The sequence below is a fragment of the Vanellus vanellus genome (genome assembly GCF_965231255.1).
Source record: "Vanellus vanellus genome assembly, chromosome: 14".
Taxonomy (NCBI): Eukaryota; Metazoa; Chordata; class Aves; order Charadriiformes; family Charadriidae; genus Vanellus; species Vanellus vanellus.
In genome coordinates, this window is record NC_138919.1 from 1,695,907 (window position 1) to 1,706,942 (window position 11,036).

General features: G+C 51.1%; 1 protein-coding gene across 1 annotated transcript in view; it reads left to right on the top strand.

The window, feature by feature from the left end:
- Nucleotides 1–9,977, top strand: part of PPL (periplakin) — a 28,555-nt gene extending 18,578 nt beyond the window's left edge. The window contains exons 13-22 of the mRNA XM_082490426.1: nt 267–364; nt 619–776; nt 1,703–1,881; nt 1,986–2,124; nt 2,960–3,153; nt 4,021–4,171; nt 4,468–4,551; nt 5,548–5,664; nt 6,342–6,434; nt 6,963–9,977. Coding sequence (XP_082346552.1) covers nt 267–364; nt 619–776; nt 1,703–1,881; nt 1,986–2,124; nt 2,960–3,153; nt 4,021–4,171; nt 4,468–4,551; nt 5,548–5,664; nt 6,342–6,434; nt 6,963–9,647 — 3,898 coding nt within the window. The 3' untranslated portion in view covers nt 9,648–9,977. The remainder of the gene's footprint in view (nt 1–266; nt 365–618; nt 777–1,702; nt 1,882–1,985; nt 2,125–2,959; nt 3,154–4,020; nt 4,172–4,467; nt 4,552–5,547; nt 5,665–6,341; nt 6,435–6,962) is intronic.
- The last annotated feature ends 1,059 nt before the right edge of the window (nt 9,978–11,036 follow it).

An 11,036-nucleotide genomic window follows, 5' to 3' on the forward strand; every position in this document is an offset into this window, starting at 1 on the left:
TACGTTGCGGAGGGGGGGCTGCCCACCCCTCCCCTCGGCAGGCAGGTACCTGCCTTTGCTGCCTCTCCCCTGCTCTCACCCCTCCGGTGAAGACACTGCTCTATTCTTTTGCCAACACGGGGTGAAAGTGCCTCACCCGACGTGAGGGACCAGGTCCCACGAGCTCCTCCAGAGCTGCACCTCCTTGCTGGAACTGCGCCGGGATGGGCGATGCAGTGATGGAGGGTCCGACTCTGACCTCGTGCCCACACTGTCCCGTTTTGCAGAATTGCCGATCACTACACGACCGTGAAGGAGAAGACGGCCAACTGCAAGAACATCCTCCAGCAGCGCTACGAGGGGCTGAAGGCAGACAGCATCGGGGGTACGGCTCTGGAAGGGCACGAAAAGGCTGCTCTAGCCTTCAACTTAGGTGGTGGCCCACCTCAAGGGGGACGTCACCAAGAGCTTCCCATCCTCTAAGGGTCCTGGGGACTACAGTGTTGGGATGCGTGCAGGGGCAGAGCAGGCGGAGCTCAGGGAGCAGAAGGGGATGTGGGTTTTGCACTCACCAGTGGGACTGAGCCTAGACCCAGCTTCCAACTGGCTCTAACCTGGTCCCCCCCCTTCAATATCCAGATGCTGCATCGGTTCGGGGGCGCCAGCTTCTGGCAGGGCTGGAGAAAGTCAACAGCGACCTGGACAAGCAGGAGAAAGCAATAACAGCAAACCTTCGTCCGCCGCTGGAGCAGAGCCGGGCTGTGCAGGACAGCACCGAACGCTCCAAGGACCTGAAGGTAGGGGACTGCAGAAGCAGACAGACAGTGCTGCAGGGGGACCGTGCTCCCAGGGGGTCTCCAGGGTGGTCCTCAGTATGCTGGGTGCTGTACGCGCTCCCTGAGCCCGGGAGCATGCGGGCATGGACCGATGCTTACGGCTGGCTGCTGCTTCCAGCAGAGATGGGGAGCAGCACTTCGAGCAGCCTCAGAAGCCAAAATCTATGCCCTGTTCTTGGCCCAGTTCGGTCACAGGAAGGTTGAACAGGGAAAAGGTGATGGCTGCATAGAGGGGAGCCCTCACATTTTGATCCTGCCCATATTCTGAGTGCAGCAAGGACATTAACTTTGCCACCACCATCACCAGCTCAGAAAGGAGCAGGAAAACACTCATGGTCCAAGGGTACTGTTTCTCCTTGTGGACCTGCCCCGCTAAGCTCCAGTGCTGGTCGCATCCTGCTCTTTTCCTCTCCTTCAGACCCCTAATTAAGCCAGGCTCCATACCACAAACCTCCCTTGGTTTAGGAGGAAGTTCAGGTGCTGGTTACATCACCCGCCGAGGGCTGTGTCAAAATTCAAGCGCCACCACAAGTGAAAGCAAATTGCTCCAAGTGCCTGCGGCGCTTTGATGTCCAGGCAAGAATTCATCCCTCAGGCTGCAGAACCCAACGGTCCAGATGAGTCCAGCACGTTTCCGACAGAGCTGGAGCTGGTGGGAACCACCCCCAGCCAGAGTTTCCTTATTAAGGGTGAGCCAGAAGAGATATAAGTCAACAGAAAGTCAACAGAAAATATCCTTTTGTCCCCTACAGGGCTGAAAGGTACCTGTCATCAAACACAAACCCTCAGCCCTGACCCCTCTTCTCACACTGGATAGCCAAGGGTCAGGTTCTTTGTAGCCACAAGGTCCTAGTTCATTTGCTATAAAGGCTTTATTCCTACTGCAGAACATCACCAACGAGGTTCGTCGCATTGAACCTGAGAAAACGAGGAAGATCCAGGAGTGCGAGGTCTTCATCGAATCCGTGCCGAACACCGGCAGCGCTACCTTGGTTAAGAACAAGGTGGAGAACACCAACAAGAAGTATGACCGCGTGGTCCAGCTGCTCAGCGCTGCCCAAGAGAAGTAAGTCATGGCTTAAGTCATAGCTCGAGCCTTGGCATAACGTAGGATGCTGCAGGAGATAGGTTCAGGTGTGCTTAAACACCTTTCCTCTTGTGTCCATACAGAGTTGAGGTGGCCACGCACCTCGAGAGGAGCCTCCAACAAGGCCGAGACCTGCTCTCTACCTATGAGAACAAACTGGTCATAGATGACACGGTACCAGAGGATTTGCGGGTGGTGGACCGTAAGAAAGAAGAGCTGCTGGTGAGTGTTGTCTCCAGCTGGTTTTCTACCTTATTGACACGCTCCACAAACAAAACCCCTTTCCAAAAGGTGGGGTAGCTGCTGCTCAACCCACAAGCTCGAATCAGTTGGCAAAGGGATGGCCTCCCCCAGCTGGAGATGAGACCCCACGTTAAGTGCAGTGATCCCCACCTACTTAAAACGCAAACTGTTCCCATCCCCAAAACAGAAACCAAATGCCAGTTGAATGCTTGTGATTTGACGGAAAGACTAATGGAGAAATGAAGCATAAAAATGGTGTGGGAAGAGCAACCCAGAGGCGTGATACTTGAAAGAGATGGACCTAGCACGGCTTTGAGAACAGCTATCGTTAGGAAAAGCTACCAACCAAAATCGGCAATCCTTTTGCTATAGAAAGGCCAGGAACTGGCTAGGCCAGAATTTTCTATCCTCCTTCACCTTTTCCATCAAGTTCTCAAGTTCAGACTATCATGAAAAAGCTTTCACAGCTCCTTCTGGAGTTGTTGCACTGGCAGGAACGGGGTTTGAGGCTCGCATGAGGAGCACCAAATATTTTGCATGCAGTACGCTCGCTTTTAAAAATTAACAGGTAGAGAAGGGAGCAAGAGCTAGCTTTTCTCCCCATCAGGTTCACCAGATGGCTCTGCTTACAATGTCTTTGACCTGCTTACAAGCCTTTGACCTGCTTCTCCCCAGAACTCGTAGCACTGCCGCAGCTCAGTCGTGCCTTATCATCCTCTGTAGCTCCAGCACAGTTGCTGGAGTTGATGGGGAACAGTGACCAAAACCCAGAGAATGCCTCTCTCCTGTTTTTTTTTTTTTTTTCCCCCCACAGGCCATGGGCAACGAGCTCCAGTCCAAAAGATTCCTGCTCAATGAAGCAGAGCAGAACTTGCTAAGGACGAAGACGTGCTCCAACGCCCTGGCCAGCAAGTTCCAGGAGCACTGCCCCGACATCGAACGGCAAGAAGCCGAGCTCTACAAACTCAACCAGCGCTTCAACAACCTCAGCAAGCAAATTGACCACAGGTAAGAGAGAGGATAGAATCATAGAATCATAGGGTTGGAAGGGACCTCTGGAGATCATCTAGTCCACCCCCCCTGCCAGAGCAGGGACACCTTAGAGCAGGTTGCACAGGAACGCGTCCAGGAGGGTTTGGAATGTCTCCAGAGATGGAGACTCCACCACCTCCCTGGGCAGCCTGTTCCAGTGCTCTGCCACCCTCAAGGTAAAGAAGTTCCTCCTCATGTTTAGGTGGAACTTCCTATACTCAAGTTTGTGTCCGTTACCTTTTGTCCTGTCACTGGGCATCACCAAAAAGAGCCTGGCCCCATCCTCCTGGCACCCACCCTTTAAGTATTTATAAGCATGGATCAGGTCCCCCCTTAACCGTCTTTTTTCCAGACTAAAGAACCCAATTCCCTCAGTCTTTCTTCATAAAAGAGGTGTTTCAGTCCCCTAATCATCTTAGTAGCCCTATGCTGCACCCTCTCCAGCAGTTCCCTGTCCTTCTTGAGCTGGGGAGCCCAGAACTGGACATAGGATCTAGCTAGGACTGGACCAGCCTGGAGAGCCAGGGTATTTACCGTGGAGTTGGAACCATGCTGGATCTGGAAGAGGCATAACCACCATCATGGGCATGAAGAGTTGCAGAAGGGCTTCCAGGGAGGGATAAGGAGGAAGAGAGAGAGATTCTTGGCATGCATTGGCTGGGTAGATCTGGGCAGCCTTTAGGATTAAGTGCTCTTGCAACAGATGGAGATTTTGGCAAGAGAAGACCTCTGGCTCAAATTTGTGTCTTTAGTGAGCAGGGGAAGCAGGGACGGGTTAAGAGGTGTTTGCAGAAGACATAAGAGATGCCATAGTACTGAAGCTGAGCCGATTTCCCCCCACAGAACGCAGACCCTGCAGAAAGCCAAAAGCGCCTATTCCAACTACCGCACCAACTACGACAAAATCAACCAGTTCCTGTGCAACATACCTAACTACGAGCCCCAGGAGACCGACAACATCCAGCAAGTGGAAATGAAGCTGAAGAACCAAGCGGTAATTCTTTGTTGAGAGCGCCCTGGGCTCCACAGGGAGAGAAGAAGGAACAACACTGAAAGATAAGGAGTAGTGTTCTGATAGCTCCTGAACATAACATAGATAAATATAAAGACTTATTAGCTTAATTTATTTTTATGCTGTAAGGTCCCACAGTCTTACCTGTGCCTCGTTTACATGGAGCAGGGCAGCTCAAGAAGGTTGTTATTCTCAGTGTTGTAATTTTAATGGCACAAAGGCTGGGCAAGGCGTTTGGGTTTTGTGTTCCCTTTGACGCGTATCTCTGTGCATGCCAGGCGCTCCTCAGTGACATCGCAAGCAAGGAACAGGAGGTGCAGAAGGTCTCCGCCACAGCTCAGCAATACCAGCAGGCAGTGAAGGTAAGGACTGCAATTCTGCCGGGGGGAGAACTTTAACGAAGAATCATAGAATAGTTTGGGTTGGAAGGGACCTTTAAAGGCCATCTGGTCCAACCTCCCTGCCATGAGCAGGGACGTCTTCAACCAGAGCAGGTTGCTCAGAGCCCCATCCAACCTGACCTGGAATGTTTCCAGGGATGGGGCAGCCACACCTCTCTGGGCAACCTGGGCCAGGGGCTCACCACCCTCAGTGTAAAAAAATTTCTTCCTAATATCTACTCTGAATTGCCCCTCTTTTAGTTTAAAGCCATTACCCCTTGTCCTAGGGCAACAGGCCCTGCTAAAAAGTCCCTCCCCGTCTTTCTTATAAGCCCCCTTTAAGGGGGGCCATTGCAAGGCCACAATGAGGTCTCTCCAGAGCCTTCTCCAGGCTGAACACCCCCAACTCCCTCAGCCTGTCCTCCCAGCAGAGGGGCTCCAGCCCTCGCAGCATCTCCGGGGCCTCCTCTGGCCCCGCTCCAACAGGTCCATGTCCTCCTTGTGCTGGGACCCCTAGAGATGGAAGCAGCATTGCAGAGGGCTCTTGGAGCAGAGCAGATGGGCAGAATCACCCACATCCTACAAGGAGCCACCTAAAGAAAGCCTAGTGCCCTTGCTCAGTCAACTGATGAGCTACAACCAGGTTATATCTGCTCTGACGTTGACATCACGTGGCCATTAGCATGGCAACTGGCCCAGATTTATTGTCTGTGAAAGGAGGGTCTCCATGCCAAGCCCAGCATCGGTAAGGGCACTGGAAGGTCAGCCCATGCCCGCAGCTGAGCTGTCACGGTCACAGGGCAGCACCCGACTCAGAACCTGCTGGGAGGTCTTGCCAACAGTGCTCCACTTCCCACCATCCTCAGCAGCTCACCTAGCACACAGATCAAGGGCAGAAGTCTTTAAAGCCAGGGTTCAGGAGGGACCTGTGCACGAAGGGGACCCAGTAATCTCACTTTCCTCCTCTTCTTCCCACAGGACTATGAGTTGGAAGCAGAGAAGCTACGGTCCATCCTCGACCTAGAGAACGGCCGGAACGGGTACATGAGCAAGAAGCCCAGACTCCAGTCACCAGCCGCAAAAGTGAAAGAGGAGGTAAGAAAGAGGTGGCCTACAGAGAGCTAAAGCAGATGAAAGCTCACGGGACCAGCGGGGATTTTGCAAACAGATTTACTGTCAATGACCGTGGTCCCAGAGGGGACTGCAGGGGAGGGCAGAGAATGAGGGGAGGAAGGGATTTTTCCACCATTCTTCTGATCACCTGTCAATTTTTTGGGGGCTGGCATGGCCAGAACGAGAGAGGGAAAATGTTGGATTTAGCACTTAGGGAGAATAGCCAAAAACCTGGAAGTTTTTCCCTCTCCAGACTTTCAAACAGCGACAGATTTCACCACCAAAAGACCACACGCTAGATAAAAATACTTACAGCGAGAGAAGGCCATGAGCTACTTATTTATGCAGGATCTGTTTGCTATCTCCCCCAAACTCATCCTGCCTGTCGAGGCAGGCAGGAGCGTTCACACAGTTCCTCCTCATCTGCGCCTCTTTTTGCACATCTTGAGTAGGAAACATACAGCAGGACCATGAGTTTGCGCGTGTGCACGAGAATCGCTCTTCCTCCTCCAAAGCTTGGCAGGTCCCCACTGGAGAAGGCTTTTAGGAGAGCACCCAGGGTCACTTCTTTAGGGCCTGGCCATTGTTTCTATTCAGCAAGACTTGACCAAGCACCCTTGGTTCCACCACCTTTTCCTCAATGCATTTTCGTTCCGTAGGAAGCTGTTCTGGCGGCCAAGTTCACCGAAGTGAACGCTGTGAACAAACAGAGGCTGCAGAACCTGGAGTTTGCTCAGAGCCTCCTGCGGCAGGTAAGCGATCACCAGGAGCAACGCGATACCGAAAGGACAGTCGTGTAAATAATATACACGCACGCCTTTGCTATTGCAAGTTGAACTGGAAACCCATCTAGCTGGTGTTTCGTGCCCCCAAAATCATCCACCAGTAGACACTTAAAGCAGATAGACAACCCCTCTGTGCTTCCCAGTCCCATCCCTCACTCATCCAAGGAAGCTCCACATCACTTTTAACACTTCTTTCGCCAAGCCCATGCTAGAATTAGTGTCCCCCGTGGCTACAAGCTCTGTTCTGCCAGCAACAGCCATCGCAGAAAGCATTTCTCGGGCTGGGAATCCACAGAGAGGTTCAAGAGCCACCTGTTTGCAAGTACCCCCACCCCTGTTCAGCGTTTGGAAAAGGCAACCTCCATTAACCAAGCTCAACATCCTCCTGGCGTTTTGTCCCAGGAGGCACCGAAAATAAGCACCAAAAGTATGATTATTTGGGTTGTTTGGTTTGGGTTTTTTTTTTTGACTACATGTTCTTTTTTCAAACAACAGCAACCAGAGGTTCAAGTGACACAAGACTCCGTCCAGGCCAAAAAATCCGTAAGGCCCGTGGAAGAAGTCTGGAAGTTGAAGAAAGAGCTTGAGGATGAGACTCAGCGTCGGCAACAGCTAGAAGCGGAAATCAAAGCCATTCAGAACAATATTGTCCACCTGCAAAACCAGAAGCCCCAAGAAACCGTTGTTAAGAAAGAACTGCTGAAGAAAGTGCCTGACCCTCAGCTGGAGGAGAGCTTCCACAAACTGCAGCAAAACCTGGCAGAAGAGCAGCGTAAGAACCAGGTGCTCCAGGATGAGCTGGAGGCTCTTAAAATCAGGTTGCGCGTTCTGGAGCATGAGAAGAGGGAAGGAGGGCAGGAGTATATCGTGAAAGAGGTACTGCGTATTGAACAAGATAAGGCTCAAGCTGATGAAATCCTGAAGCTCAAAGAAGAACTGGAAGAGCTCAGGAGGCAGGAAGGAACAAGAGAGAACGAAGTCGTCCTTTTACGCCAACAAATTGCCGTGCTGTCCAGCGAGAAGAACAAAGAGCAGGAGAAGGTAACGGAGAAGGAGGTGCTGAAGCTGCAAAACGATCCCCAGCTGGAGATGGAATTCCGGATGTTGCAAGAGAATAAACAGAGGGAGAGCGCCCTTCGGCAGAAGCATGAGGAAGAGCTCAGCTTCCTCCAGGACAAGCTCAAACGCCTTGAAAAGGAACGGGCCATGGCCGAGGGCAAAATTACCGTCAAGGAGGTGCTGAAGGTAGAGAAAGACTTAGCCATTGAGAGGGAGGTGAATGAGCTCCGTCGCCAGTACGAAGACGAGAAGTCCAAGGGTCGCTCCAACAAGCGGGAAAAGGCTGAGCTGCTCAGGAAGATCCAGCTGCTGGAGGAAGAGAATTCCAAAGTGGTCGTCCAGGAGAAAGTGCGTGAGATTGTGCGCCCAGATCCCAAGGCTGAAAATGAAGTTGCCAACCTTCGTTTGGAGCTGGTAGAGCAGGAGAGGAGATACCGAGGTGGTGATGAACAGCTGAAGAGCTGTCAGAATGAGTTGGCCGCTCTGAGGAACAGGGGGCCACTGGTAGAAGTCAAAGAAGTCATAAAGGAGGTCATTAAGTACAAGAATGATCCAGAAACCGAAAAGGAACTACAGCGACTCCGGGAGGAAATCATAGAGAGGACGGGAGCAATTGAAAGAGCCGACCTTGAGATCTACCAGCTGAAACAAGAGATACAAGCTTTGAAAGAAACCAAACCTCAAGTGCATACCAAGGAAGTCGTTCAAGAAATTCTGCAGTTTCGGGAAGACCCCAAGACTAGAGAGGAGGTAGAGTCCCTGAGAGTGCAGCTAGCAGACGAACAGATGAAACACATTGACCTGGAGAGGGAGCGGCTACTCCAAGAAGAGAAAGTACGACAGAAGGAGGAAGAACTTTCCCAGGTGAAGGAAAAAGTGGTCCAACAGGAAGTAGTGAAGTATGAGCAAGATCCTGCCTTGAAAGCTGAAGTCAACTCCTTCTCTCAGAGCATTGAGAGCGAGCTGAAGCAAATTGATTGCCTCCGTGAAGAACTCCGCAAGCTGCAGAGGAGGCGGTCTGAGCTAGAGCGTCAGCTAGAAGAACTTGAGAAGGAGAGACAAGCCCGTAGAGAGGCTGAACTGGAGGTGCAGAGGCTGAAGATTAGGTTGAACGAGCTGGAAGAACAGGAGAGGGAGACAACAGAACGCGTGACTGTGAAACAGAAAGTGATCCTTCAGCAAGATCCCCAACAAGAGAAGGAGCATTCCCTCCTCAAGCTGGAGCTAGAAGAAGAGAAGCACCGGAGACAAGTCTTGCAAACTGAACTAGAAGCCCTGAGAAAGAAGCTCCTTTCTTTGGAGAAGATGGAGGTCAAAGAGAAAGTGGTCTTTTCAGAGAGCGTCCAAGTGGACAAAGGAGACACGGAGTACGAGATTCAAAAGCTGAAGAGCAATCTGGAGGAAGAAAGCAGGCGTAAGAGGGAGCTAGATGCAGATATCAACCGCCTCGAAACCAGGCTGTCCGAGGTAGAATTCAACAACTCCAAGTCCTCGAAGGAGCTAGACTTATTAAGGGAGGAAAACCACAAACTACACCTTGAGAAACAGAACCTGCTGATGGAAACAAGGAGGCTGCAGTCAGAGATTGAACTCACAGCAACAGAAGCTCGGGATCTGAGAAACATGACCCACGTGGACAGTGGAATAAACCTGGACTCCAGATTCCAAGCTCTGGAAAGAGAGTTAGATGATCTGAAGCAGTTATCCAGAGAAAAAGACGCGGAGATCGAACAACTCCAGAACCGCCTCAAGACAGTGGCTATCAAGAGGGAGCAAAGAGAGAACCACCTGAGGCGCTCCATTGTGGTCATCGACCCCGATACAGGAAAAGAAATGTCTCCAGAAGAAGCTCATGTGCTCGGCCTCATTGAACGGAACTTGTTTGTCAAACTGAAGAGTCAGGAATGTGACTGGGAGGAGATCTCAATAAAGGGTCCTAATGGGGAATCATCTGTCATCCTCGACAGAAAGTCTGGTAGAGAGTTCTCAATTGAGGATGCCTTGAAGAGTGGAAGGCTAACCATGGCTCAGTACAACAGTTACCTCAACAAGGAGATGTCAATCCAGGAGTTGGCAATCTTGGTGTCCGGAAGTAATTACGCAATGCTCCCTCCACTTTAGAAACTTTTCTGAAGAGCAGCTAGGTAGAGCTGCGCCACTCATTAGACTACCAGATCACTGCAAACCCTTGCCCTCCTTTGCGTCTTCCAAAATGCTACAGCCTCTGCCCCAGCCACGCCGCTTGCTGTCCACACACTGCGGGAAAAGCACCACCAGTAGTGGGAAACACGTTTGTTGGGACTACAGCAAAAAACTTCTCCCCCCTCTTCATCCCTACCGAATCACTCAACCTAACGAAAACCAAGACAAAGCGCCTTAGGACAGTGAAGTGCCTAAAGTCCAAAGACTCGGTAGAACCTGCAGCTTCCTCCACATATACTCACGTAGTCGCCTAAAAAGCTGTATACAGCAGTCATTAGAGAGACTGAAGGTCAAGGTGACTCCAAGGTGACCAGCAGGAGCTGGTTACATCAGCTACATGTTGGTAAGCCAGATCGTTTCATCGTGGACAACCAAGTGATGGGATCATCCTCTGAGGCAACCAGCTCTGTAAAAACAAAGGTGTGCTACACATCTCCATTCAGTATCACCACGCGAATACCTACACCCCATCATTTTGTTGACCTACGTGCCTGTGCTGCTGGGGAAGAGTGAAGCAGGTGTAATTTGACGGCGTCAGCCGTAGATCCAGGAGGAGCATTTGTACACCCCTGAGGTCACCGAGAAGTTACGCGAAGAGGTGGCAGTATTGCCAAACGCAAGCGGGTAGCGTAAAGCATGCGACTGTAACCAAACGCAGAGCGCCTTTGAAACACAGTTAGCTTACCTCACGGTGAAAAGCCGTTTGTGCTGGTATTTTACTGGGCGGAGTTAACACGCAGCTACATGTTTCATTTACTTGTGTAAGGGAATGGGAAATAGAGGGGAATTCTATTTATAGTACACAAAATAAAAATGCAGTGGTTCCAATCAGAAGTTGGGTTTTCTTTCTTAGTTTTGGCTGTCTCTTCCTCTTTGGCTTTACAGAAAGACGCCGTTTCAGAGTCAAAGTGAAAAAAATAAGGCTGTTCATTTTAGCCATTGACACTTTTCCAAGAGGGAAATCACTGGAGCAGCATTAGAGATGGGAGTAATCAGCAGCATTAGATGGGAGTGAACTGCACTGACAAATGGGACTGCAGTTGCAGGAAAACGGGGAACTGCACTGGGATGGTACCAGGGGCTTCCGCATCTAGAGTGTGTCCGGTTCCTTTTTCCCCAAATTTCAGCTAATACCCAAAGCCCGGTAAACTCTGCCCTCAATAAAAGCAGGGGCGAGCATTCCCCACGCAGCCATCACGGCTTTGGGGATCAACACCATTCTTTTACCTTTGGGAATGAAGGATCAGGCAGGATCCCACCGCTGCTCTAGGGTCCGAACCCCGTGTGTTCTTTCCAGATCTCAAACTT